This window comes from Notolepis coatsorum, assembly GCF_963971535.1.
Source record: "Notolepis coatsorum genome assembly, chromosome: 4".
NCBI classification, from domain to species: Eukaryota; Metazoa; Chordata; class Actinopteri; order Aulopiformes; family Paralepididae; genus Notolepis; species Notolepis coatsorum.
In genome coordinates this window covers 78,666,331-78,693,674 of record NC_140168.1, presented here as the reverse complement: position 1 = coordinate 78,693,674, position 27,344 = coordinate 78,666,331, and the positions used below count along the sequence as shown (strand labels likewise).

The 27,344-nt window shown below is 45.4% G+C and overlaps 1 protein-coding gene across 2 annotated transcripts in view; it reads left to right on the top strand.

Moving 5' to 3' along the window:
• The first annotated feature begins 863 nt into the window (after window positions 1–863).
• LOC311227769 (uncharacterized protein) overlaps window positions 864–27,344 on the top strand; it is a 77,228-nt gene continuing 50,747 nt past the window's right edge. For both annotated transcript variants that reach the window (XR_014619623.1, XM_084313556.1), the window contains exon 1: window positions 864–1,059. Coding sequence is in view for 1 of the 2 variants with exons in the window: in XM_084313556.1 (XP_084169682.1) it covers window positions 889–1,059 (171 nt within the window). In the remaining variant the exon portion in view is untranslated. The remainder of the gene's footprint in view (window positions 1,060–27,344) is intronic.

Genomic DNA, 27,344 nt, shown 5'->3' with positions numbered 1-27,344 from the left:
GGGACAGAAGTGGTCACTATCTTACTAGTAGATGGCTTTAGATAGAGGTTCTACTAAGTTTTACTAAAGTGAAATATCCCTTTAACATTTTTTTTCCTGCGCCATATAATTTGACTATGGGACCTGTAGTTCAAAGTCGATGTCGAATATGTAAAAAAAATAACTACGTGTCCCACAATGCATTTACAAAAGCCTCCAGACGGTGGGTCGTCTCGGGTTACAAGCAGTGATGGTAATTATGGTTCTCCTAAAGGAGCCGTATAATATGGCTATTTAAGAAAATAAAATAAAAATGTTTTACATTGTTTATCAGTGCAGAACATAGCTGGTGGGGGTTATTTGTAACATATTGAATCAATTGACAACGCCAATAGCAACACGTAAAAAGTTATACTCATATCATTTTAATTTAATTCAATTAATATTTAATTAGTATTTCCGGTTTCCCCACAAAGACACATTACACACAGGGCAGGTCTGGAAACTATAGGAAAAAAAGTGAGTCTATCAAGCAAGACGTCTACCATTCCCTCTCTCGTGTCCACTACAACACGACCCATCCTAAACATCACACACACCAGAATAATTTATCTTATTTCTAACGTTATTCACGCGAGGTGGGTCAGATTCTGGCAGGGGGTCAGAATTCGGCACAAGCACAACACCGGCTCCTTCTCCCGGACAGTCCGGTTCCCAGTCGTTCCGAACTTCCTACCGAAAGAGCTGTTCAAAAGAACCGGGTCGTTCGGTGAACGCCACATCGCTGCGTTCCCTAGTGGGAGGCTTTGGTCAGTTTAGTTTACTGGTGTGTATGAGTGTGTATGTGTGTGTGTGTGTGTGTGTGTGTGTGTGTAGTAGTAGTAGTCCACACAATCTGGTTAATAAATAATGTTTATGGCAGGGACAAGTAACGGCGGCGGCGCCTGCGGTCCCGGGGGCCCCGTCACCGGCTCCTGCACCCCCCGAAAGTTTAGCGAGAAGATCGCGCTGCTCACCCAGCGACAAGCCGAGGACACGGCCGCGTTTCAGGAGGTTATGATGGACATGACTTCCACCAGGGTGAGTGAGTTAGTCGCGATAAGTCCGGGGAGGGAGAGAGAGAGGTCGGGCCTTTCAGGAGCAGGGCTACGGCTTCACCTCCGGCTGTCAACACCAGTTGTTTCTTCACCCACATATATCGGGTTAGATCGTCCTCTAGTATTAAAAGGTGACGAGATGTCGACAAAAGTATCCGAAACTTGTTGCATTGATTTTTTTTATTATTTTATATTTCCCCTTTTTTCTTTTCTTTTCTTTTTGTATACAAGCTTTCACCTCCCGAGTCTGCTTTGAGCTGTCTGTCAACACCACGACTTGCGAATTTGTCATAACACGAACGTCAGATAGTTAGCTATATATATATTATAATAATATATATACACACACACACACACACATGTCACACACACAACTTATGATTTAACTACACGGGTGGCTCGTTGGGTTTGCTTCTTTTGCGGGGTTACTGTAACTTACAGGTCATTCAGGGGGGAAAAGTGCCCGCACATTTTACATTCTCACATTTTAATTGGTCTCGTAGCTTTAAGTTAGCTACCAAGTACCAACGAGCAGACTGTGTAACGTTGCTCTCGATTTGGCTATTTGTTGAACGTTACAGGAGGCTTTCTGTACCCCCCAAAAAAGTGCCAGTTTTGTAAATTTGCCACGTCCACACAATAACCCCTGAAAACAGTTGTTGATAATATTTAGTGCTTGCTTCGGATCAGTCTATATAATTATGCAAGTTGCACACAGGCCAGTACCGTTAAGCAAAAGGGGGTCTACAGAGCTGACCAAATGCATAAAGAAGCAATGTGGGATTGTGGAAGATAGACTTCGCCTGTCCGTTAATAAACTATATAAATATATACTTACTGTATATATTTGGATATATATATATATCCACATCTGTCTGTACATACCTGCATGAAATCCTTTTTACAGATCTGTAGATACTATATCTATATCTGTACATATCATTACCTATTCATACTAGTCATAGTGTATTTATACCTGTATCATTGCACATAATAATACTATAACATACATCTGATTGGTACTATTACTCAGTAGTACTCATTTATATATTTTATATCCAGTTTAATTACCTGTACATTGTACTATACTGCACTTTACTGTTACATTTGCACTCTGGTTGGATGCCAAACTTATTTACGTTTGTACTGTACTTGCTGTATAATGATAATATACATTTAAATCTAATCTAATCTATAGCAACTATATATGGTAGAAACTGAATTAGGCTCTTCTATCTGTCAGGCAATAACACCCCCATCCATTATAGAAAGTCACATTCTTGTTTGTCTTTGTAATTGCAGGGTTTACATCTGTGTTGTATAGGGACTGTCACTAATTACACTTCTGAGTTATTGACAGTCCGATGGCTTTGTTCATATTACATGTTGTTGAGGCCAAATACTGTACCTTAATGGGGGGGGGGGGGGGGGGGGGGGTTTAACAGGTAGGCTATGCCAGTGTTTCCCACATATTTTATTTAGGTTATTATTTGTGGTAATAATAATAATTTATTTGTATAGCACCTTTCATTAAAAAAAAGTGCTTCACAGCCATAAAAATAGACATAGGCATAAATTAGCATACAATTTACAGAATAAAAGCAATGCATAAAGTGCAGTCATAAAATTCAGTAAGAATAGACATAAAATAGACAAAATAAAATAGCTCTCAGTACAATAATCACAGTGTGGAATGGATGTAATGAACGTAAAGCGGCAGAATGTATTAAAAGGCGGGTATACGTTTTTAGTTTACTTTTGAAAATATTTTGTGAGCTAGCCTCATTCTATAGCTTTGGTGCCTAATTAGCAAAGGCTGCATCCCCGATTTTCTTTTGGTTGTTGCTGGGAACCTTCAGTGGTAGTGGTGGTAAATATGTTATTGTGGTTAATAACACAGTTGCCATGTCAATATTATGGCAGTTGGGGAATCTATTTGTGGCGGGCCCCTCTGATATTGTGGTGGACCATCTAGCCTATATCTATATATATATGTATTTCACTTTTATGGAATGTTTAGAATGCCCATTTCTCCTCTGTTGGAAGAAAGACAACTACACAAACACAAGGTTTCTTCATCAAGCGCTTATCCATATCATTAGGGCACAAGTATCTTGTATTTTATTATACATAAACTGATATTCATTGTCTGTGTTAGACATTTGTGTTTTTCCTTTGTTCATATTAGGAATTATGATAAACAATTTAGTTGTCTTAGTGCTTAGTGGTAGTAATAATAAAAAAATATATAGAGAAAAAAGTCAAGATTTCTCACAAAATCTATATTTCAGATTGTCAGATGAAAAAAGAGCTATGGTTCCACAACAGACCAGACATAATTACATACACAGAAATTTACATCATGTGATTTTACACAACGTTACCTATACATATTGTGATATTTAGGAAAAAACATATGAAAAAAACTATATTGAATCATTGAATTTAAATCAAATCGATTCTTAAAATCCCAAGATCAATCTTCGTATCTACGCCGTTCACTAAGGTTACTTCTAGCACGCCCGTTCTGTGGACATCTCTAGTTTGTCTAGAGTTTCTGCAAAACCACTATGCGGAAACTCAGTTCACAAACTGACATATTTTTGACAGTGCCATCACGAGCCTAGTTGAATCAATATTGAATTGAATCGCTTCTAAAAATCAAATCAAATCAGTTGCTGATACTCAGTAATAATTAGGGGTGGAACGATACGCATTCGAACCGTGTACCGAACAATACACACATGCCCCGAACCGTGGAGGTTGTACCGAATGGTACGCATTCGGGGCATGTGTGTATTGTTCGGTTATATAACGTTACGTTAGCTACGAGCTAACTAACTTTAGCCGCAAGCTAACTAATGTTAGCCGCAAGCTAACCGTGGAAAACGCTCACAGAGAAGTGACTCCACGACACCAGTTCGATTAGTGGGGAAGGGGGGTATATTGACGAGTTAATACTTTGACAAATGTTGCCTATATCTTTCAGTCAGTTCGGTCTTTGTGTGCCAAACATTATAAAAGGTAAACCTTTTTTACCAAATAAATGAGAAACATGTTTAAATCAGCAATGCCTCCCCTCTTGCTGTACCAAAATCTCTCCTAGCTCTAACCATCACTGTCAAAATAATGTGCCTGATCACTGCCTCATTCTTTCAGTTTTTGCATGACTACATCCTTGAGAATACCTGAAAAGTTGGATTATTTTTAGGCTATATATCTTATGTTGATGTATGGTATTTTTGGAGTATTACATTTAAAAAAAAATAAAAAACAACGTATACCGAACCGAAAACCGTAAACCTAAAACCGTGATACGAACCGAACCGTCGATTTTGTGAACCGTTCCACCCCTAGTAATAATGAGTAATAATGATATAATGATAATCTGATGTATGTACAGTGTTACAGTATTATTATGTACAGTGATACAGGTATAAATACACTATGGTAGTAAGCCATACTGGCCAGTGGTATGACTAGACTACAGATATATAGTATACAGGTATGTAAACAGGATTATATGCAGGCATATTCAGACGGGTGTGGATAAATATATATATATACATGGTAAATATAAATATATATACAGTATATATTGCATTATTCTACATGCTATCATACAGAGTTATATGGGTAGACTATAGTCTTTTGATTTGATCGTTACTCATCTCGAATACAACAAACGTACAAATCACAGTAAAGACAAAATGTAAACGCAAACAAATTAGTCTGTCTTCATCCATAGAAAAACAAACCCGGATGAGTTGGAGAAGGGGCAGAAGGAAGCACAGCTTACTGTATCTAGTCCTGCCCCCACAAAATAAAGCTTACTACCGGTATCTAAGAAAATAAATAAGGTTAAAAAAAAAATTATTCTTTGTTTTGAAGAAATCAAAACATTCCCTGAGAGAAGCTGCTTTTTGTATCTATTTTTGAACTGTGCAATGTTATTTCTCTGTTTCGTTTCCACTAGTCCATTCCATAAAGCTACCTAGTTTGAGGTAGGTAGTTATGAACAGGGAAGGCAAAATTACCTGCAATATTTGATGTTTCTAGTTTAGAGGCAGGACATCTCCCACATGTCTCGAACTGAGCTTAAAGGCAATACATCATTAGAGGATTACTTGTCCTTGTGTTTTCTGTGCTAAATGTTGAGTCAACTGAACTCAGCGCCCCCCCACACACCCACACAGCTAGTATAGTTAGTCATGTTACTTAGGCTGTCATAGACACATAGAACATTTGTCTTTAAATAGCAGAGCAGGATCTGAAAGCCAGCACAGTATTGCTGTCTCACCTAGTTAGTTAGTGAGGTTAGTGAACCAGAAGGTCTGCTGCAGCATCTATTACCACTGCTATTACCACAAGGTGACAGTAATAGGAGGCATGCCACTGGGCACATTGACATTATCTCTACAACTATTCTGTTTGTTTACCAGTCAATGTTTGATTTTATATGATAATAATAATAATAATAATAATAATAATAATAATAATAATAATAATAATAATAATAATAATAATAATAATAATAATAATAATAATAATAATAGAAAACTTTATTTGTATAGAACGGCACCTGACCTTTCATACAAAGACCGCAGCCCAAAGTGCTGCACAGTAGTGCAGTAGTAAAAATAGACATACAATAGACATAGGCATAAAATTACCACTGTACTACTCAGTAGGCTTGGGCGGTATGACGGTATTAAGGTATACCAGGGTATTTAGAAATACCTACGGTATTGATTTTCAATACCGTCCGTCACCGTCAAAATCACAGATGCGCTTCAGTTTCTATAACAGTGAAACGGAGTTTTGAGTGTAGTGCACACACTGAGTGTAGTGCACACACGCGCCAGCAGAGGGCGAGACCGCTCTAGTGGAGCGAGTGGGTCACAGCGGTGTTCACGTTTTACGGTAATGTTACGACAGTGCTGTGAAAATACCGTAAAGCGTTGTGACGAGAGCAGTGTTGTTGTGGGGCAATCCGTCTCTTATTATAATTATGTGAACTAAAGAGTACAAGGTTTACACAACAGCCCCCACCCGCCTTTTTATTGTATTTGTACCGTCCTGTACTATCCGCTGTCAGCTGTTTATCTCTCTCTGTGAGCTACTGAGCTTGAATAACTAGCGTTAGCTCACGTTAAGTAGCGTTAGCTCTGCGGCTAATCTTATATTACCCTGAACTAAATCAATGACTAGGTTATAAAGCATTCGAGTAGTTTTCACTGCACATAGAAGTAGCCAAACAACGGGAGCATTTCGGGAGCATATGACCAAAACCCAGGCAATTTCTAGCCCTTAAGGAATCAAATAGTCTGCCATGGCTATAGGCTAGATGCTAACGCTAAAACGGTGCAGGCTTCTACCGGTGCGGGACGGGACTACCATTCTGAGAGCTGACGATGATTTGTTTACTTGGTAACACGTAAACCCCCCCCCGCTGATGAAAATGAAAGTCATACCGTCAAATACCGTGCACCGGGGTATTATAACATAAAGGTTTGCCGGTTTGAAAATAAGGATACCGCCCAAGCCTAGTACTCAGTGTTGCTGTTGTTACCACTGTACTCAGTGTTATTGTTGTTACCACTGTACTCAGTGTTGTTGTTGTTGTTACCACTGTACTCAGTGTTGTTGTTGTTACCACTGTACTCAGTGTTGTTGTTGTTGTTGTTACCACTGTACTCAGTGTTATTGTTGTTACCACTGTACTCAGTGTTGTTGTTGTTGTCACCACTGTACTCAGTGTTGTTGTTGTTGTTGTTGGTGTTGTTGTTGTTGTTGTTGTTACCACTGTACTCAGTGTTGTTGTTGTTACCACTGTACTCGGTGTTGTTGTTACCACTGTGCTCAGTGTTGTTGTTGTTACCACTGTACTCAGTGTTGTTGTTACCACTGTACTCAGTGTTGTTGTTGTTACCACTGTACTCAGTGTTGTTGTTGTTACCACTGTACTCAGTGTTGTTGTTACCACTGTACTCAGTGTTGTTGTTGTTACCACTGTACTCAGTGTTGTTGTTGTTACCACTGTACTCAGTGTTGTTGTTGTTGTTACCACTGTACTCAGTGTTGTTGTTGTTACCACTGTACTCAGTGTTGTTGTTGTTGTTGTTGTTGTTGTTGTTGTTGTTGTTACCACTGTACTCAGTGTTGTTGTTGTTACCACTGTACTCAGTGTTGTTGTTGTTGTTACCACTGTACTCTGTTTTTTTTTTGATAATATTTTTTTTTATTATTATTCACATGAAACAAGACAACACATTAAACACAATCACAATACATAGAACTTCACAAGAAAATAACAAAAACAATAATAATACAGAATAACAATTTATACAGACAAAGAGAAAAGAAAACAGAGTTCAACCTTCTAAATTTTAAATCCAAGGGGTACTATCCAATAAATGGTCTTTCCCAGTGTTCAGCCCCGATTCCCGGCTGTGTGATCCTATATTAATAAAACGTACATCTCCAATTCACCACAAGGACCACTTTTTGAGAACACAACCCGAAAACAGAGCAATGAACCTTCATGACAAAACAAAAACCTGTAGAGGTGTTCCATAGACTCACAGAGACCGTGTAAAAGTGACCAAACAGTGAAGAAATAGTTAAATAGCTGCCCCCCCATAAAATCCCCAGCTAAACTCAAGAGGACAAGACAAAAGACAAGACAGACAAAACATTTCCTCCTCCCCCTCCCAAGAGACCCCCGGACTCACCCGAACACACACCTCAACCCCGCTCAGCCGCACACGGCGGTCCTGACCTTTTCGGCTGCTGCAAACCACAGGTCAATACCTGCCTGTCCCACCCCAATCACCCGCGCCGTGGATATCTCAAGATAAATCACATCCAATAGTGTTAGGGACCAGTTATATGCCGTATTTGCTATCGCGTTCCGCTATCCGATACCTATTGTATCCCCTTACGAACAAAAAATACATGCACCACACCTGTATGGGGCTCCGCCCCCATGGCGGCACCGCCCATATAGCAGTGACGATAGTCACCACACACCCTTCCTCTATTTTCGTCCCAGCGTACTCGGATGCGTGCACCGTACGATAAACTAGTAGGATGAAAAGATTAGATTCATAATGTTGGAAGCTTACCGGAGGTTGCTGGCCCCTGGCATCTTCGACGCATGTTTTCGGCGACACGACGGGCCTGTGTTGATGTTCCTCGTTTGATGACAGCACATCGAGGTTCAGCTGTACAAGGCTGGCTGTCGGGCCAGCTTGTACTCAGGTAGGCCCTGTGTCTTCAGGCATGGGTATTAGTGTTAGTAATGCTGGTTTGTTTTGTTAACACAACCATGTTGTGTGTTGGCGCCGGGGGCAGGATGGTTTGGTGAACGTTCTCTGCAGGGAACGGTTTCCAAGCTGTCTTGGGCGTGCTGCTAAAACATCTAAAGCTATGCTACATGCTATCGCTACTGCCGCATGCTATTACTACTGCTAATTGCTATGCTGTTTTAATGTCTCCGCCGTGAGATGTTGTCACTCTCCCTCCTCTTGCCCGGTTCATCAATGAAGGTCAGTCGGTAGCTGTTGTGGGGTTTTTTGAGTTCTATTTACCTTTTTCGGGTAAATGGGTTGACAACGGGGTAGGTCGTGGCTAGGTTCCTAGCCAGGTATTTTACCCTGTGTTCCGGCGGGGTTTGTTGAACGGTGTTCCCATCTGGGTTGGCGTCGGGTAGTGGGGCTATGGGTCCAGCCGACATGGTAAACATGTTGCGTGTCTGTGCACAGGCAATTGTTGTCTTGGGTCCCACATTGCCTGGCGTTAGGCTGCAGTAGTATAAGGGCAGGGCCGCCTGGGAGAAATGTGAGGCCCTGTGCGTTTTTAGACGCGAGGCCCCCCACCTCCTGGGGCGGCCCTGTGTAGGGGGCTATTGTTTCATTTTGTCACTCTGCTATTAGAAGGTCTGTCTTGCTACAGTTTTCTCTCCTCTCAAACCATTCAGACGGTCAATCGGTATACTGGGGGAGTAGTGCGGGGGGGGGGCTTTGTTTACCTTTTTTGGTAAATGGGCTAAACCAGGGACCGAAACTAAAGCCCGCCGCCCGCCAGGGGCGGTCTGTTTTTACCTTTGGCGCATGACACTTAGAGGGCTGCCCGCCGTGTGGCGTGTAGACGTGTAGTTCATAAGCAGGCCCCTAAAAATATTTGTATGCGAACGGTAAAAATCAATTACGCGCACGCTGTGCGAATACAGATTATAGCCTCTCTCGTCTTTTTTTTCCTCCGCTGCGAGATCGTTAAAAAACTACAAGTCCCACATTGCACTCAAGCCAACGGTCCAATCACAGTAGAGTGAAGTGACTGGTTTCATGGGAAATAAAGCAAATGACCAATCGGAAGCTCTCATTTTTCTTGTTTACTTCCTGAAACTCCGCGATCAGGGCTCTCGTTTTCCGAGACACCAACTTATTATAGTCTCTCTTACCAATAGCAATAGATTTTAGAACACCTAGATTTATCGATAGCAATAGTAATATAACGTTAATGCAACAAAACGAATGCCTTGCTTTGTTAATCATAACGTTGATGCAGTAGCGTATGTCGGTGTGTTGGCTGTAACGGACATGACAATAACATAACGTGTACACATTAAAATTGCGATAATCTATTCTAACATTTTCAAATCGATGCAGTTGAATTTCCCCCTTAGGATCGATGCATTGTTACACCCCTACACCAAAGTCACTGGCCCACTGTGTATCTGTGTGTATAATAACTTGGCTAGCGTTATCAACAGCAGAGGTGGGCAATGGGTCCAGCTGCAGCACCGGAGTGCAAGCGATGTGATGTAATTGGCAGACTCGACTGTCAATCAATGGTCTACCTGACACGCAAACTCAAACAATGTTTCTGTACTGGAGGTGTGATTGATTGATTGATTGAAAACTTTATTAACAGATTGCAGAATGGGTACAATACAGTACAGCTCAATACACACAATTGTTAAGGGGATGCAGACCAGAGAAAGACTTTCGTCTTGTTTACATCAGGGTCCCCCATTTCAATTAATCAGGAAAGTGTACAGTAGGAAAGTGTACAGTATTTCAATAGGCAACCCTGAAAGGATTATTTTTCTAGAAGAGCAACACAGCCAAAACAGACAGTGGAGCTGTTTGCAGATAGCAAGCATTTTGACTTATTGCGTGGTGGCGATGTCTCGCAGATAATACAACTACAAGTATGATTATATAATATATATTTTATTTAAAAAAAAATTGTATATATAAAATATATATTGGCATGTAAGAAATATGCTTGGCGGGTAGACTCTTCCCATCTACCCGCCACTGGCCGGTGAGTCAAAAAGTTAATTTCGCTCCCTGGGCTAAACTGGGGCTGGTGTCCTGTTGTGAATATTTTGAATGAAGACGGGTCTGGTCCGTCTCCCCTTAAACTTTGTGTGTATGGGTTTGCTCATTCTACAGTTTTTTGTGGTTTAGCTCTTTTATTCATTTAACCCTTTCATGGTGCACACCACAGTGGAGGGTGCTGTTTGCAATCACCACTGGTGCTCCATGTTAACATCAGTCCTTTGTTTTTGATATATTGAAACAATACCCCGCCCGGTCGACACCATGGGTGGGTCGGCCTGGCGAGTGGCTGGTGGGCTGTTAAGGCTTGTACCGCCACGGTATGGAATTGGCAACGATTAGAACTGTGTTCGAATTGCTGTTTTTTTCTATTAAGAAAATGGTGTCTGGTGGAGGGGCCTTGAGGGCCAGCCGACGTCGACACATCGCGCGAGGTTGTTGACGTTATTAGCTTTGACCCAGCCGCAAGCTATAACCGCTCAGGGTTCCCCTCTCCGCAGGGGATTTTGGTCTTCTGCTGGAGCGCGGGCGGTATTGTCCTAGGCCCTACACCGCCTCACACCGCGCAGCCAGAAGAAGAGAGAGCACGGCCTCGTCAGCGGCGATGACGGGGCCCTCGACAGGCGGCCATGTTTTTCCCCCGCCAGAGGTATCCTGGGCGTTGATTCGACAGGTGTCCACAAGGCCGACAGCCTTGGCGGCCGAGGGATCGGCCATGTAGGATGGGTTCGGCTTGAACAAACAAGCCGTCACCGTCCTGCCGTGAGCAGCCCGCTCTCCGATCACTCCCTTCCCCAACACCAGTGGAAGAAGTGGGCTCTGATTGTTTCCTTTGGCTGCGGGCCGCGTGCCTTCGTTGATGCGCGGGCGGCCCCCCTTTTCGCTTCTCATGGGGACAGGGGCTGACACCCAGTTGATGGCTGAGCCTGGGTCTGTCCGTGAGAATGTTGTGCTGTCAAGCGGCTCCCACACCTTGAACTGTGTTGGTTGAGCCTGGTGTTACGTCTGTCAACTTAAGTGTTGTCAGCAGGGGGGCTCGAAACCTTTTGAGGCACACAGTGCGGGCTTCCCCGGCCTCGCCTTCGCCAGGCCAGGTATCATGTTGGTGCCTCCCACTCCTGAAATATTGGCAAGTGGTCGCAGCTCACATGGTTTGGGGTGGTAGTAATATCACTGCAGGGCTACGGTGTGTAGGAACCCATGGGGGCCTTACACCTTGCATGTCCGGCTGCAGAACAACTCCTTCAGGATGTTCTGGAGGGGTGTTCAGTGGGGGGGCTTTTTTCATCGGAAGCCCCCCGTATCAGACCGGCCCTTTCTGTCGGGGTTCCCCCTTGGGTGCGATTGCCTCGTGGGTGGTGTCAGGGTCAGGTGTTCCGACACGGAACGCGCTCCTCGCACGGTTCCAGGGTTGTCTACGCACAGCGGGGGGACCGGGCCAACTATCTACAGTTCCTGGCGGACCTGCGCCATGTGACGGCGGGTGCGTTGGGAGTGTCGTCACATATGACTACGGCAGTACCATATGTCGAGGTAGATGGAGAGAACGGTGAGGCGGGGACTTGTGTTTACACAACCCCACCCGTTTTCAGGTTTGGTACAGACCCTGTTGTCGGGGTCTCCAGCAGGGACAGCTCTGGTCAACGAGATCCAATCTCTGTGGACGAAGCAAGCCATCGTCGTGGCGTTCTCCTCCCGGTGTTCTCAGCCCGAGAAGTCGGGAGGGAGGGGTGTAAGACCCAGGCTGGACCTGTCCCATGGGAAGGTTCAGCATTTTTTGGATCGTCTCCTACCTGTTGAACACTGTCAGGTGGAGGTCTGGTTCTCCTCCATAGACCTGTAGGATGCGTATGCGCATCCCCGATCTTCCATCCTAGGGCTTACCTACGCTTCCTTTGCAGGGTTAGCGTATGAGTACCAGAGGCTGCCGTTCGGTTTTCTCTGGCTCCCTGCATCTTCACCAAGTGCGTGGAGGCCGCACTGGGGCCTCTGCGTCGTCCGGGGTTACGGAGTGTTCTGCCCTGATGACGTTCTGGTCCTTCGCGGTCAAGGTGGATCGTCAGGTCTCGTACCAGGCAGGTCTCTACCAGCCTGGGGTTGCTGTAGACTGGATGTAGAGTATTCCTCTTCCCAGTCAACGGTTGGAGGGCTATGGGCATCCATCTCAGAGCGTGTTGTCAACACGCTCGGGAGGTTCCGTCCTAGGACGGTTACGGCGCTGTCTCACGTCGCGTTTTCACCGACGCCTCCCTCGCTGGTGATGCGTCGGGCCAACGCAGTAGGGGGCAGCTGGCAAACCATGCTGCCCGGTCTGCGCTACGTTCAATGTGTTGGTGTTGAAAGCGGTCCTTCTGGTCCACAAATGGTGTTGATCAGGACGGACGATACGACGTCAGTGTCGTGTATCGACAGACAGGGAGGAGTACGCTCCCCCTGTCTGCACCAGGCGGCGGGCGGCTGGCTATGGGCGTCCTCCATCTGCGCGGCCTGAGGGCTCCCCACATCCCCGGCAGGGAGAATGTGGGTGCAGGTGTACTGTCGCGGGGCGGCCCTCATCCTGACGGGTGAGGATTGCATCTGGACATGGCCAGGCAGGTCTGGGACCGATGCCGTGCCGCCAGGGATTCTTCCCCATACATCTGTTAGGTCAGTTGTTGGGACGGGTACGTTGAGGGGCGCAGGTTCTTGATCCTGATGGTGTTACCATCTGGAATGCGCATGCTCCCTCCACTGTCGCGCTTACGCGGGCAGATGACGTATGTTCCAAGTGTGGTGTAAGGCGGGGGGCCGGGACTCAGTCTCCTGCCCCCTGGATGCTGTCCTTGGTTACCTCCAGTCTCTCCTTGATAGACTGTCGGCTTCGAAGGTGAGGGTATATGCAGCAGCTATATCCTCCTATCATGAGGGGTTTGAGGGGATGTCTTGTTCAGCCACCCTCTTGTGAAGCGTTCCTGCTTGGCGCTCCGCTTGCGCGGGCAGATGACGTGTGTTCCAAGTGTGGTGTAAGGCGGCGGGCCGGGACTCAGTCTCCTGCCCCCTGGATGCTGTACTTAGTTACCTCCAGTCTCTCCTTGATAGACTGTCGGCTTCGACGGTGAGGGTATATGCAGCAGCTATATCCTCCTATCATGAGGGGTTTGAGGGGATGTCTTGTTCAGCCACCCTCTTGTGAAGCGTTTCCTGCTTGGCGCTCGACGCGTTAAGCCGGTGCAACGCTCCTTGGCTCCGACTTGGGATCTTCAATTGGTCTTCGGTCGGTTGTCCTTGGTCCCGTTTGAGCCGCTCGAGCAGGCGCCGTTGGGACAGCTGTCCTTCAAGACCGCGTTCCTTCTGGCTGTCACTTCCGCTAAACGCGTAGGTGAGCTCTGTGCTCTCTCGGTACGTCCAGAGTGCCTGTCTTTTCGGACCGATTGCGGTGTCACTCTGCGACCTAATCCTGCTTTCGTGCCTAAGAATATCCGGAGTTCCTTCCGCTCCCGGGATATTGTGGTTCAGGCGTTTCGTCCTCCTCCTCACACTAGTGAGTTAGTTGCGGGCCTTCACCTGTCATGTCCAGTCCGTGCTTGGGGATTTACCTCAGCCGTACTCAGGATTTCAGGGTTACCAACCAGCTTTTTGTCTGTTACGGTGGAGCTCGTGCTGGTAAGGCACAGTCGGAGCAGCGCCTGTCCCATTGGTTGTGCGAGGGTGTTACCCTCTGCTACACGTTGGCTGGGCAGGATCCCCCTGGGGGCGTCAGGGCGCGCTCCACTCGTGGGGTGGCTGCCTCTGCCGCTCTCCTGGGTGGGGCCTCGGTGGAGGCCATCTGTGCTGCAGCTTCATGGTCCTCCCCGGGTTCCTTTGTAAGGTTTTTCCTCATGGACATGACCGGGGGTTCTGTCTCCCAGGCGGTTCTGGGGTCTGTGGCCTGCTTCCCGTCCTTTGGTCGGGTAGCAGGAGTGTATGGGTATGGGCCACAGTGTGTTGAGTCACACGTGGTTCCGCCTGTACGGTGTGTTCAAGGGGTTCTAGTTTCCCTCTTGTTCGCATTCAGGTGGAGTTGACTGCGCCCCCCCTTCATTAGGGAGGATGGGGTGACAGGGCTCCCCGCACCCCTTGATGTGGGCTTACGGGTCCTCAGGGGGTACATTTTTCGGGCTTCGCGTCCGCTCTTCCCCATATCTCATAAGGCTCAGAGCGGAACGCGATAGCAAATACGGCATATAACGGTAGGTTATGTAGATAACCTAGTTATATTAGTATTGGCTGAGCGTTCCGCTCTGCGCGGCCCTGAGTTCCCTCTTGAGGAATCTTTTTCCTGGGACGGGTTATTGGCGAGGAAGGGTGTGTGGTGACTATCGTCACTGCTATATGGGCGGTGCCGCCATGGGGGCGGAGCCCCATACAGGTGTGGTGCATGTATTTTTTGTTCGTAAGGGGATACAATAGGTATCATAGAATATAGAATATCTCATAAGGCTCAGAGCGGAACGCTCAGCCAATACTAATATAACTAGGTTATCTACATAACCTACCGTTAATCACTGTAAGCTTCTCAGGCTCCTTCCATCTCATTGCTATTAGCTTCTTCGCTGCTGTGACACCCGCTAGGACAACCCTTTTTAGTTGAACGGACGCAGGTAGTGTCGTTATATCGTTCAGGAGTAGCGTAACAGCTGTGAATGGGATAGTTAAGCCACACAGATCTGAAAGTTTGTCCGTTATTGACCTCCAGAAGCGGGCCACTGGTGGGCAATCCCAAACATATGCATATAAGTGCCAGTGGCCTTTTGAGAGCACAAAGTGCACCGAGAGTCGGTTATCAGTCCCATAGCAAATAGCTTCCTAGGTGTAAGATAGGTCCTATGAATATAATTAAAATTAATTTGCTGGTGATTGGGGTTGCGGGAAGATAATGCCACATTTGCCCAAACATCATCCCAGTCAAACTCGGGGTCCAACTCCGGGATATCCACCCGCCAGATTGTATCCAATGATACATTTTTATACATGGATTGAATTAAGAGCGTATAAAAGTCTGAGACAAACCCTCTGGAGGTCGTCCTGTCCACTATGAGCCTGAGGAAGGGGTGTGGGTGCAAAGCTTGAGCCCACGGCACGCCATGCGCCCTCAGCGCTGACCTTAGTTGAAGGTAAAGAAAAAAGGACTCGCCGGGAAGATCATAAAATTCTCTTAAGACCTGAAACGCACGGAGGCCGTTCTTATCATAAATATCCTCCAGAGTATGAGTATTGAGGAATATTAACCGGCTTATGCCCAACAAGTAATTGCTGGTTATTAAAAATTGGAGAGTCCAGTAGGGCTGCACGATTAATCGTTTTTTAATCGAAATCGCGATTTGGAATGATGCAATTATCAAATCGCCAAGCCTGCAATTAATTTATTTTATTTTTTTTTATTTAACCAGGAAGTCCCATTGAGATACAAGATCTCCTTTGCAAGGTAGACCTGGCCAAGATGACAGCAATAACATTTGCAATACATCACACAGCAATAAAATGTGCGATACATCACACAAGAACATAATAAATGTGCATGTATACAATACATCACATGTAAACACAAAGCAGAATAGTCTACATGATAGTAAAAGTGTATAATGGGTAATACAGTAATTTTGCAGTTGGGACCCGACTACAGAAAGCAGCAACATTCTTCTTGTAAATTTTTTTTTAAATATGTTATAATCGCATCGCAAATCGCAATCGCAATATCTGTCAGAATAATCGCAATTAGATTATTTCCCAAAATCGTGCAGCCCTAGAGTCCAGGTGCCATGGGCATTTAACCCCACACGACCTCTGTACATTACGCCACGTTTGGATCACGTGAGTTATGATCGGTCCATACCTCAGCCGGCATTTCGAAATAGAGACAGTGGAGTACACCACATCCTGCAATCTTAGCGGTGAGACCGCCGCCGCTTCTAAGGAGCGCCAAGATACAGCATCTACAGGGTCTAGCCAGCACATCAGAGGTCTCAGTGAGAAGGACCAGAAATAAAGCTTAAAATCAGGGATTGCGAGGCCCCCATCTTGTTTCCTACGTTGAGTAGTAGCTCTTTTGATTCTCGGGCGTTTGTTATTCCAGATAAATTTAGATACCATCGATTGTACCTTGCGCCAGTGGTCTATTGGAGGGGGCAGGGGCATTGAGCTAACAAAATGTATCCTAGGCAGAACATTCATTTTGATTATGGAAGCTTGGGCTTGAAGGGAGTTAGGAAGGGACGACCATCTGTCTAGATCCTCGCGTATTTTATCATAAGTACCCGTGAAGTTGTACTTAGTAGTTTGACTCAGCGTGGGGAATATCTCTATACCTAAGTATTTAAAATGTTCCACTATGGGGATATCAGCTGGTAGTCGCACCACCTTGGCCAGCTCATTAAGAGGTAGGCAGGCTGATTTGTTCCAGTTAATCTTAAAGCCTGACAATTTACCAAAGTCGTCGATTATTTCCAATAATTGTGGCCGACCGGGAAGGGTCATCCATAAAAATCAGTAGGTCATCCGCATAGAGAGCAATTTTGTGTGGTGTATTATTGATCATTATGGGGACGATGTCCTCTGATTGCCTAATAAATTGGGCCAATGGTTTGAGGGAAAGCGCGAATAGTCCCGGGCTCAGAGGACAACCCTGTCTAGAAGATCTGGAGACTGGGAAAAGTGTGGAACAGTTTTTGCCTGTCAGTATCATTGCCGACGGCGAGGCATACAGGACTTTAATCATATGAATAAAATTCTTTCCCAGACCCATGACCTCAAGTACCTTCCACAGGTATGACCATTCTAGTCTGTCAAACATGGCATCCAAAAACAGAACAGTGGACGGAGCTGTATTGTCTTTACTGTTATCGACTACATGCAATAGCCTCCTAAGATTATCTGCAGCCAGGCGCCCCGGGATAAAACCAGTTTGATCACAGTGTACCAATACCGTCATAAATCTCTGCAGGCGGCGGGCCAGCACCTTGGCAAACACTTTTAAATCGGCCCCGAGAAGACTCAAGGGCCTATAGCTACCACAATCATTGGGATCTTTGTCCTTCTTGAGAAGTAAAGAAATCAGCGCCATGTTGACATCTCTTGAGAACTCCCCCTGTTCGATAGCGTAATTGATCATATCGAGCATCAATGGGCCCAGTTGGTCCCAGAAAGCTAAATACACCTCGGGTGGAATACCATCCCAGCCTGGTGCCTTACCCCTCTGCATTTCAGCGATCGTCTCCCTTAGTTCCATAAGGGTGATCAATTTCCCCAGTTCCTTAGCCTCTTCCTCAGAAATGTGGGGTATCTCAAGCCCGCCAATGAACGATTCAAATTTAGAGTCGTCGAGATTAACCTCTGAGCTATATAACTGTGAGTAAAACTCTTTAAAAGGGGAGCTCCAGTAGCTCACCACGTACCGCGAGTGCTATTTCAGCGCCGTGGACAACCGCGCTCGCGCGGATCTGGGGCTGAGCGCGTTCGAATCCCGGACGGCAGCCGTGCCTTTCCCAGAGTGTCTTTCCCCCCCATCTGAACCCTTTCAGCCTGCTTCTGTCGGTCGAACTTGACCAAGTATGAATGCGAAGAGAAAAAAAAGCGATAAACGCTAAAAGAACCAGGTGACCGGTCAAAGTTTAAAAAAAAAAAAAACTCTTTAAAAGTGTCGTTGATCTTTTTCGAATCAGTAGTGATTGTACCCTGTCGCGTCTTGATCAAGGGGATATCCGAGAAATGATCATTCGAGCGTATTTTCATTGCCAATAGATGGCTAGGCCTGGAGCCGTGAAAGTAGTAATTTTGCCTTGTCCTATGTATCAAGAACTCAGACTGTTGTTTAAGTATGGAGTTTATTTCCTTCTTGACTATCTTACGTTGTGTGTTTAGTCGTTCACTATAGTTAGTTTGCAAAGATGCGTATAGATCCGCATATAATGTTTCCAGTCCTTCTAGTTTTTTTGATCTGGATTTACGTAAGTTGGAGGAGAAAAGTGTGACATGACCCCTGATAAATCCTTTCAATGCGTTCCATAGGACCCTGGGGTCATCGACCGTGCCAACATTGATCTGCAAGAATTCAGCTAGTTTACTCCCGAACTCAGAGCAGAAATCATCGTTCTTTAATAAGGTTGAGTTAAAATGCCACCTGGGAGCTCTCGTGGAGAGCCTGCCAAAGGTTGCCACAAGGAAAATCCCCTTGTGGTCCGAGAGAGCCAGGGGAACCAATGAGACGTCGAAACTATCAAACAAATTAGGGGATGCGAATGCATAGTCTATTCGAGAGAAGGTTTTGTGTCTGGCAGACAGGTGAGAGTAATCCTTGAGGGTGGGATTGGATAAGCGCCATAGGTCTGCGAGCCCAGTGTCCTGGGCCCACATCCTGAGGGCCTTAGAGGACCGTTTTTGGTCGCTTGTTTCAGAGGGCCCGGACCTATCCATCTCCGCATCCCAGCACGCATTAAAATCGCCACCCACAATGAGAGCGTATCCAGTAAGTTCCAACATATTCTTCGTGATTGTATTATAGAACGCTGAATCAAATGTGTTAGGGGCATACAATGCTATTATTGCCATCTTCTTATGAGAGAACTCAACTTTTGCTATAGTAATCCTTCCCTCCGTGTCCGACCACACATCCAGGACTTTGATATCAAGGTTACGTCTTGTAACTATGACGACTCCTTTCGTCTTATCATCGGCTGAGGATGAGGAGATAACGTGATATTGTCGATTTGCTAGCCTTGACACATCACCCACCAATAAATGCGTCTCACTAAGGAGAGCAATGTCAATATTTCTTCTCTTCAATAACCAAAGGACACTGGCACGCTTGTGTGGGGCGTTAAGACCTCCTGCGTTCCAAATAAAAATATTCAATTTAGCCATGGTCGAGTTTGTCTAAATGCGTAGAGAACATACCAGTGCAGCCAGGCTGAGTACAGAGGCGCTGATCCAGGCGGGCCCAGACGGTCAATCCCAGGAGTTCAGAGGAGGAACAATTACACACATATAAGACAACAGTACATAAAACACATAAAAATACCACCCCAGTTACAATCCCCCCTCCTTCTACTCTAAACCCTAACCCACCCGTCCTATTATAAGCCCTCCTATACCCACTCTCCAATCCCCTCCCTATGCCCCATCCACTAAGGATGGTCATCTTCCTATAATTTCCCACTGGAGTCATGGATCCAATAAGATTCAATCCAATTATAACGCATTGATTGAGGAGAATCAAGTACTCCCGGTTCATGTTCTTGGTGGATTATGTTGGCAACACGATCGACATCAATACTTGGAATGGCGATCAGATAATTGGAATATACTTTTTGCAGTACATCCTAGTCTAGGTAAGGGCTATATGGTATCAATCTTGCGTTGATCGAAGAATCCCTTCCCCGCGATCCGAACGTATGTGTGTAATGTGTGTGTGTAAGGTATTCCGTTGGTGACGATCGAAGCATAGAAAACCCCTCCCCCCCCCCCCCCCCCACCCATTCATGATGAAACATAATACCGATAATATAGCGTTGATTTCAGATTGATTGTTGATACATGCAAGAAAGCCAAGTTTTTTTGTGAAATGCACTAAACGCTGCATAGTGGCGTTTTCTGGGACTAGACAGGATTACTCTAAAACTATACTAAAATTCACCACGGTATAAAACGGGAATGTGTGGATGACATTTTTTTTCTTTTTCACAAATTGAATGATAGATACTCGATGTCAAATAGGCAATAGTTTTATATCCATAGCTATGATATAAAATATGGTTTGGGTCGCTGTTTACCTTCTGGGTAGAACGCCAGCGCTTTGTTCAATGGGGAGAAAGCCACACTTGCGAGTGCTTAAAATATATTTTATATTATAGCTATGGATCTAATACACCCGTCGATTGTCAGTGAGTTGCTTCCAGTCAACATGCACAAATCAGATTGTTTTTTCATCCGTACATTTCCGTTTTATACCGTTTTGAATATGAGTATAGTTTGGGTGATTCTTACTATTCCCAGGAAAAGTTGCGATAATCGCCCTGTAGTGAAATCCAGTTATCACATTGTCATTTTTCGCCTGATTATCTAATCATCCTGAAATCAACGCTAGATTATCATTATGATTAGGGATGCACAGATCCGACTTTCAGTCCCGATACCAATACCTGTGTTTGGGTATCGGCCAATACCGATCCGATACCCATTGTCTAACCCCCCCCCCCAAAAGTAAAAAAAAAAAAAAAATCCATGTTAAAAACATATATATATATTTACATTTACATTTACATTTAGTCATTTAGCTGACGCTTTTATCCAAAGCGACTTACAAGTTCTGTACGACAAGCCATCAGGAAGGGCACAACTCTATCAGCTGAGCAACAATGTTCATCAAAGTGTTGAGTGCTACAGTGTAGGTTAGTTTATTAGGACAAGTGCATGACAGTACGGTTAGTTAGGGTTAGATTTTTTTTTTTCTTTTTTTTTATTCAGATAATGGTTGAAGAAGTGCGTCTTTAGTCGACGGCGAAAGATTGGACGTGATTCGGCTGTCCTAACTGGGGTGGGTAGTTCATTCCACCATTGTGGGGCAAGGACTGAGAATAGGCGACTTCTCTTTGATGACCCTCCCGGAGCTTGGATAGGAGTAGGTCTGAGGCGGCCAGAAGATGCAGAGCGTAGGGGTCTTGAGGGTGTGTAGTTAGAGACCATTGACCGGAGGTAGGCGGGAGCGGTTCCCTTTGCCGCACGGTATGCTAGGTCGAGGGCCTTGAAGCGGATTCGTGCAGCAATGGGGAGCCAGTGCAGGTCCCTAAGAAGTGGGGTGACATGGGCCGACTTCGGTAGGTTTGAGATCAGGCGGGCCGCTGCGTTCTGAATGAGTTGAAGAGGCTTAGTGGCAGTGGCCGGGAGGCCAGCGAGCAGTGCATTGCAGTAGTCGAGGCGGGAGATGACTGTTGATTGGACGAGGAGTTGGGTGGCTTCTTTTGTCAGGAAGGGGCGGATCCTTCTGACGTTGCTCAGGAGGAATCGGCAGGTTCTGGTCGTCGCTGCGATGTGAGCAGAGAAGTTCAACTGGTCGTCGAGGACAACACCAAGGTTCTTGGCGGTCGGGGACGCAGTCACAGCTGCATTCTCGACTGTGATTGAAAGGTCGGTTAGGGGGGAGGATTTGGCCGGCAGGTGGAGCAATTCTGTTTTGCTTAGGTTCAGTTTGAGGTGGTTGGACGTCATCCAGGCGGAGATGTCGGACAGACAGGCCGAGATCCGCTCAGAGACGTGGATATCTATATATATATTTTGTTTTTAAGAATTGTAAAGGATCACAAGTGTGTTTTTGATTTGTTGTAAACAAAGACAGAAAATAAACGTCATTAATTCAATTAATAAACTGTATGCCTCACTGTTACTGTACTGGGATCATTCTTTTGTGCAAGGCAACATCAGGCTTGACTTAAAACATTACTTTCCTAACTTAGTGAAACTAAATGTAACAAATTAACACATAGATATAAATGTACTGAATGGTTATTTCTTATTTTATTGTTATTTATTATTATATAAAAAAAATAATCCGATATATATATATTTTTTTACCGATACCCGATATCGGATTGGTGCATCCCTAGTTATGATGTCTCCTTTTCTTTTTGTCCACTTTTTCTCCTCCTATTTTTTCTGTATTTTCCTCCCATCCCAATCTTAGTCGTCATGCCAATTCCCCCCTCCCCTTCCTGGTCGTTGCGCGCATGTGCCCCCCACTGGTCGGTCTAGGGAGCCCTGAAGTCTATCAGATGCTTCCTCCGATACATAGGAGACAGCCAGCAGCCTCTTTTCACCTGACAGCGAGGACTCTCACCGGGGAAGTGTAACGCGTGGGAGGATCACACTACCTTACCCAGTTCCTTCCCTCGCTGTGCAGGCGCCCTGACCGACCTGTAGGAGCCGCTGTTTACAACGACCAGAATACCACCCATCAGTATGACGACCGCCCAAGCCGGAGGAACCGCTGACAGCCGGATTCGATACCAGTGTCTCTGCGGTGGTAGACAGACGCTTAGTTCGCTGCGCTACCCAGCCGCCTCGTTATGATGTCTCCTCATGCAAGAATGAAATGTGGTTTCCCCCCCCCCCCCCCCCCCCCCTCCTGCCACCAACGGCACACACACACACACACACACAGACAGCTTCAATCACGGGAGAAAAAAATATCAGATCAACGCAAGATTTGATATATAGTGTTATCTTACCTTGTCTCTGATGTAATGCAAAAAAATATATCCAATTATCTGATTGCCATTTGAAGTACTGGTCGCGGGAGTCCGTGCCACGTTCTCCAGCATTGCATATGAAGGAGGGGGGGGGGGGGGGGGGGGCAGCCTAGTTGTGATATCGTTGTAACAGGTTACCTCGCCGGAGTATTTAAACCCCGCCCACACGGCTTAGCTCGGCCCAGAAAAAAGATACATGGTTTCTAATGGAGTGCAATAGCGGCCACAATGCGTTAGGGGGCGGTATTGACCGTCTGCAATCTCAGACACACTCAGAACAGCATGCACAAGGTGCCTCGATGAATTATGAATGGCAATAGTGAATAAAAGAAATAACGAGTTAAAAACGTATATATACGTGATTGGCCGCCAAGTGCTGGCTCCCAATCACGTATATATACGTGATTGGCCGGGAATGTGTTAAAGCGGTGGCCTTCTTACCACGGTAAACAGCGACCTCTGGCGCTGATAGAGTTAAAGTAGACCTACAGTATAATACTGCCAGCTGCTATAACAAAACCAAAAACGATCGGTATCGGCAGTGTATCGGCTCATAGATGATCGGTGATCGGTATCGGTGGCAAAAAAAGTTATCGGGGCATCCCTAGTTGTCACCACTGTACTCAGTGTTGTTGTTGTTGTCACCACTGTACTCAGTGTTGTTGTTGTTGTTGTTACCACCACTGTACTCAGTGTTGTTGTTCTTGTCACCACTGTACTCAGTGTTGTTGTTGTTGTTGTTGTTGTTGTTGTTGTTGTTGTTGTTGTTGTTGTTGTTGTTGTTGTTACCACTGTACTCAGTGTTGTTGTTGTCATCACTGTACCCAGTCTTGTTGTTGTCACCACTGTACCCAGTCTTGTTGTTGTCATCACTGTACCCAGTCTTGTTGTGGTGCAGCATGGAGAGTCCATATAGCACAGCCCTATGAGTCAGCCATGCGGTCTGTTGTTACTGCTGTTTCACACCAGCTAGTAAGTCAGCCAACCAGTCAGTAAGTCAGCCAACCAGTCAGTAAGTCACTCAGCCAGTGTTTGCGTGGGTTTCCACTAGGGCTGACCTTCGATTTTTATATATATTTACAAAAAAATTTAAATTCTTTTTTTATGTTGTGGGACTTGAACAGCACGTTGTTCGACTTTGTCAGTGCTGTAAAGTTTAAACCTTTTTAAATCTTAGACAAACAACACTTTGCTTTCATGAAATATTGTAAGCAGTCATTTGAGGCTTTATAAAAGCAGCACAATGAACACAAATCTGTCAGTGCCGAGTCCGACCTCATCTTAAATAACAAACAGCATTGCTTGTTGTAGTTAACAAAGAGAGGCAGAGTTGATTTTGCAAAAAAAAAAAATCATATATATATTCTTTTTTACATAATCGAATTTTATTTTCATATTCTAATCCCATGCCCATCGAACGAAGCTTCGAAGTATTTAAGACAGCCCTAGTTTCCACTCCATATAAGACATGCATGCTAGGTACTACATACTCCTGACATTGTCCTTGACCAAGATACTGCTAGAACTGGAGTTGGTCCCCGCCGCCGGGGTCTGGACTATGGCCATACACCCACTGCTCATGCAGAGGACACATTCCTGGTATATGCAACAAAAAAATGTACACTACATGCCATGACGATTCTAACGTTAATCCTGAGGCACGATGCTATGGTATGTCCCCACCAGGCTTGATTTTCATTTCAGTCAGCCAGCCAGCCAGCCAGTCAGTCATCCGCCAGTCAGCTGTCAGTCAGTCAGTCATTCATTCAGTCAGTCAGTCGGTTATTCAGTCATTCTGAGTCAGCTGGCCAGTCAGTCAGTCAGCTGCCAGTCAGTCAATCAGCCAGCCAGTCAGTCATTCATTCAGTCAGCTGGCAAATTCTAACGTTTGTCCTAAGGCATGATGATAGGGTATGTCCCCACCAGTATCTGATTCGCATTTCAGCCAGCCAGCCAGTCAGTCAGTCAATCATTCAGTCAGCTGGCCAGTCAGTCAGTCAGTCAGCCAGCCAGTCAGCCAGCCAGCCAGTCAGTCATTCAGTCAGCTGGCCAGCCAGTCAGTCAGCCAGCCAGCCAGTCAGTCATTCAGTCAGCTGGCCAGCCAGTCAGTCAGCCAGCCAGCCAGTCAGTCATTCAGTCAGCTGGCCAGTCATTCAGTCAGTCAGTCACATACTACTATTTCTTGCCAGGGTCTTTTCCACCAATATCTAATTCCCTCGCTCCGGCCAAGACAGGGCTTTCCTTGCGTTTCTTTATGACATCTGACATACTATATCTGTCCCAGTGATTATTGGTGTCAAGAGGGCATGCTGTAGGCCTTCTTTGATGAGGGCTTATCATGTGTACTGTAAGTAACCATACTCTAGTATGGAAAGACTAGTAGGCATGCAAGAGGGAGAGGGCTTCCCTGCATATCATGGGATAATGCCACGATTTGTCATATGTGGATCTAGGGATGGGCGATAAACCGCTAGAAATGATATACTGTTTTTGCGCTAAGATATACATTTACCCATATCGGCACTCGCAGCAAGAAGGTCCTGGGTTTGAACCCCAACGGGGGGGGGGGGGGGGGGGGCTTTCTGTGTGGAGTTTGAGTGTTTCTCCCTGCGTTCACGTGGGTTTACTCTGGGTACTTTGGTTCCCCCCCACACCATATAAGACATACATGCTAGGTGCATACTCCTGCCATTGTCCTTGACCAAGATACTGGCATTAGCACTGGAGTTGGTTAAAACCGGCTGCCCGCTGCTCCTAAATAGCTAGGATGGGTCAAGTGCAGAGGATACATTCCTATATGTAAATGTTCTTGGCAAATGAAGAGTTTCCCCTCCCCTACAGTGGAGGTACACAATCCATTAAGGCCATTTCATAGACCAGACTTAGCATATGTTGACCAGAGTCCACCGGGGTCTGCTGCTCCCCGCGGACTAAAACGGTCCAATGGTGGACCTCAGTGGACGTCCGTTGTCCCGTCTGTGTGTACCTAGTGTACTAGCATGCTGGTGTCATGTTATGGCTGATCAGCTGATACGCCTGGACTAAAGGCAAAGAAAGACCGCTTGTCTGCGTATGTGTATGATGATGGCCGATGTTACCAGTACACACTTTCTCTGTTATGAAGAACTACTACACTGCATTACTACTACATACATTCCCTGTGTTTTTCATGAATTACTACTACTCCGACTCCGACTACTACTACTACTACTACTACTACTACTACTACTACTACTATTACTGTTACTATTACTGTTACTACTACTACTACTACTACTACTACTACTGCTACTACTACTACTACTACTACTGTTACTTCTACTACTACTACTACTATTACTGTTACGACTACTACTACTACTACTACTACTACTACTACTACTACTATTAGTGTTACAACTACTACTACTACTATTACTGTTACTACTACTACTACTACTACTATTACTGTTACGACTACTGTTACGACTACTACTACTACTATTATTATTACTACTACTACTACTACTACTACTACTACTACTACTAGTACTACTAGTACTACTACTACTACTATTGTAACTGAGGGGTACAATTCCCTGACTGTATTGTTAGATATGATACTTACTACCACTACCTCTTGTACTTTAGACTCTGGCCACCCAGTACTAGGTATAAATAATTATGATAAACACTCCCACCTGATGAAACGGATCCAACACAAATGTACCAAGTCGAAAGTCTGCGTTTAATAATAATACATAGCAAAAGGTATGTACAACGATCACTTAATTACATTTATGATTTGAAATAGTATGCACTTTTATGGCAAATGAGTATTCGTAGGTAGATCAATATCGAATGTCCAATCTCTGATTGCGCAGGAAGCAAATATACAACCTGGAATATTTAGGGAACAATAGCAATGATACTTGAATGATTATATAGCTGGATACACTAGGGGAAGGTTCCGACTGCTTGTAGGACAGCTGGATGGGGGGGGTAGAGTCTGGCTGTATCCCGTCTGGCCGAGGGTATCCTGGGAGAGCCCACAGTCGTGCGACCCGGTGCCCAGCGATCCTCGATCCACAGATGAAAGCAGTTGGACTCTCTGTGGCCGGCGTCCTCCGGTCCACGATGGAGAGACGTGAGGCGACCTCGTCGTGTAGAGCGTCTTCTCACCTGTCGTCCTCTCCGGGGGGGTATTTCCAACACACCGCAGTGTTGGCCTTTATCCATAGAATAATCAAAGTACTCAAAGCATAATCCAAGCCGGGGAAGGCTAGCCGTCGTCGGTAGAATAATCCAATATACAGGTCCACTCGCTCTTTGGCCTGGAGCTCCTCGGGTGCAGCTTCACGTGGGGTCAACCACCCTGGATAAGCGTCCAGCTGATGCCCGAAACGATGGGGGTGCTGATTACTATAGAACTCTTACCGCACGAGGCACTATATATGAATAGACTATTATTAGCTTAATAGAATACGTCCAACTCGACGATATAGTGCCAAATATGACTATTCAAATATTAATATACACGATGTCTCAATGCCGATACTGGGCCGAATTGGCCTTACTGCCCACACGTGGTTCGCGGGGAGGCTTTTGCGTCTGTCACTCTGTTGGAGGGTAAGGAACTGGACTAAAAGGAAAGCTCTACTTTAATAGCGCAGTATATATACGCA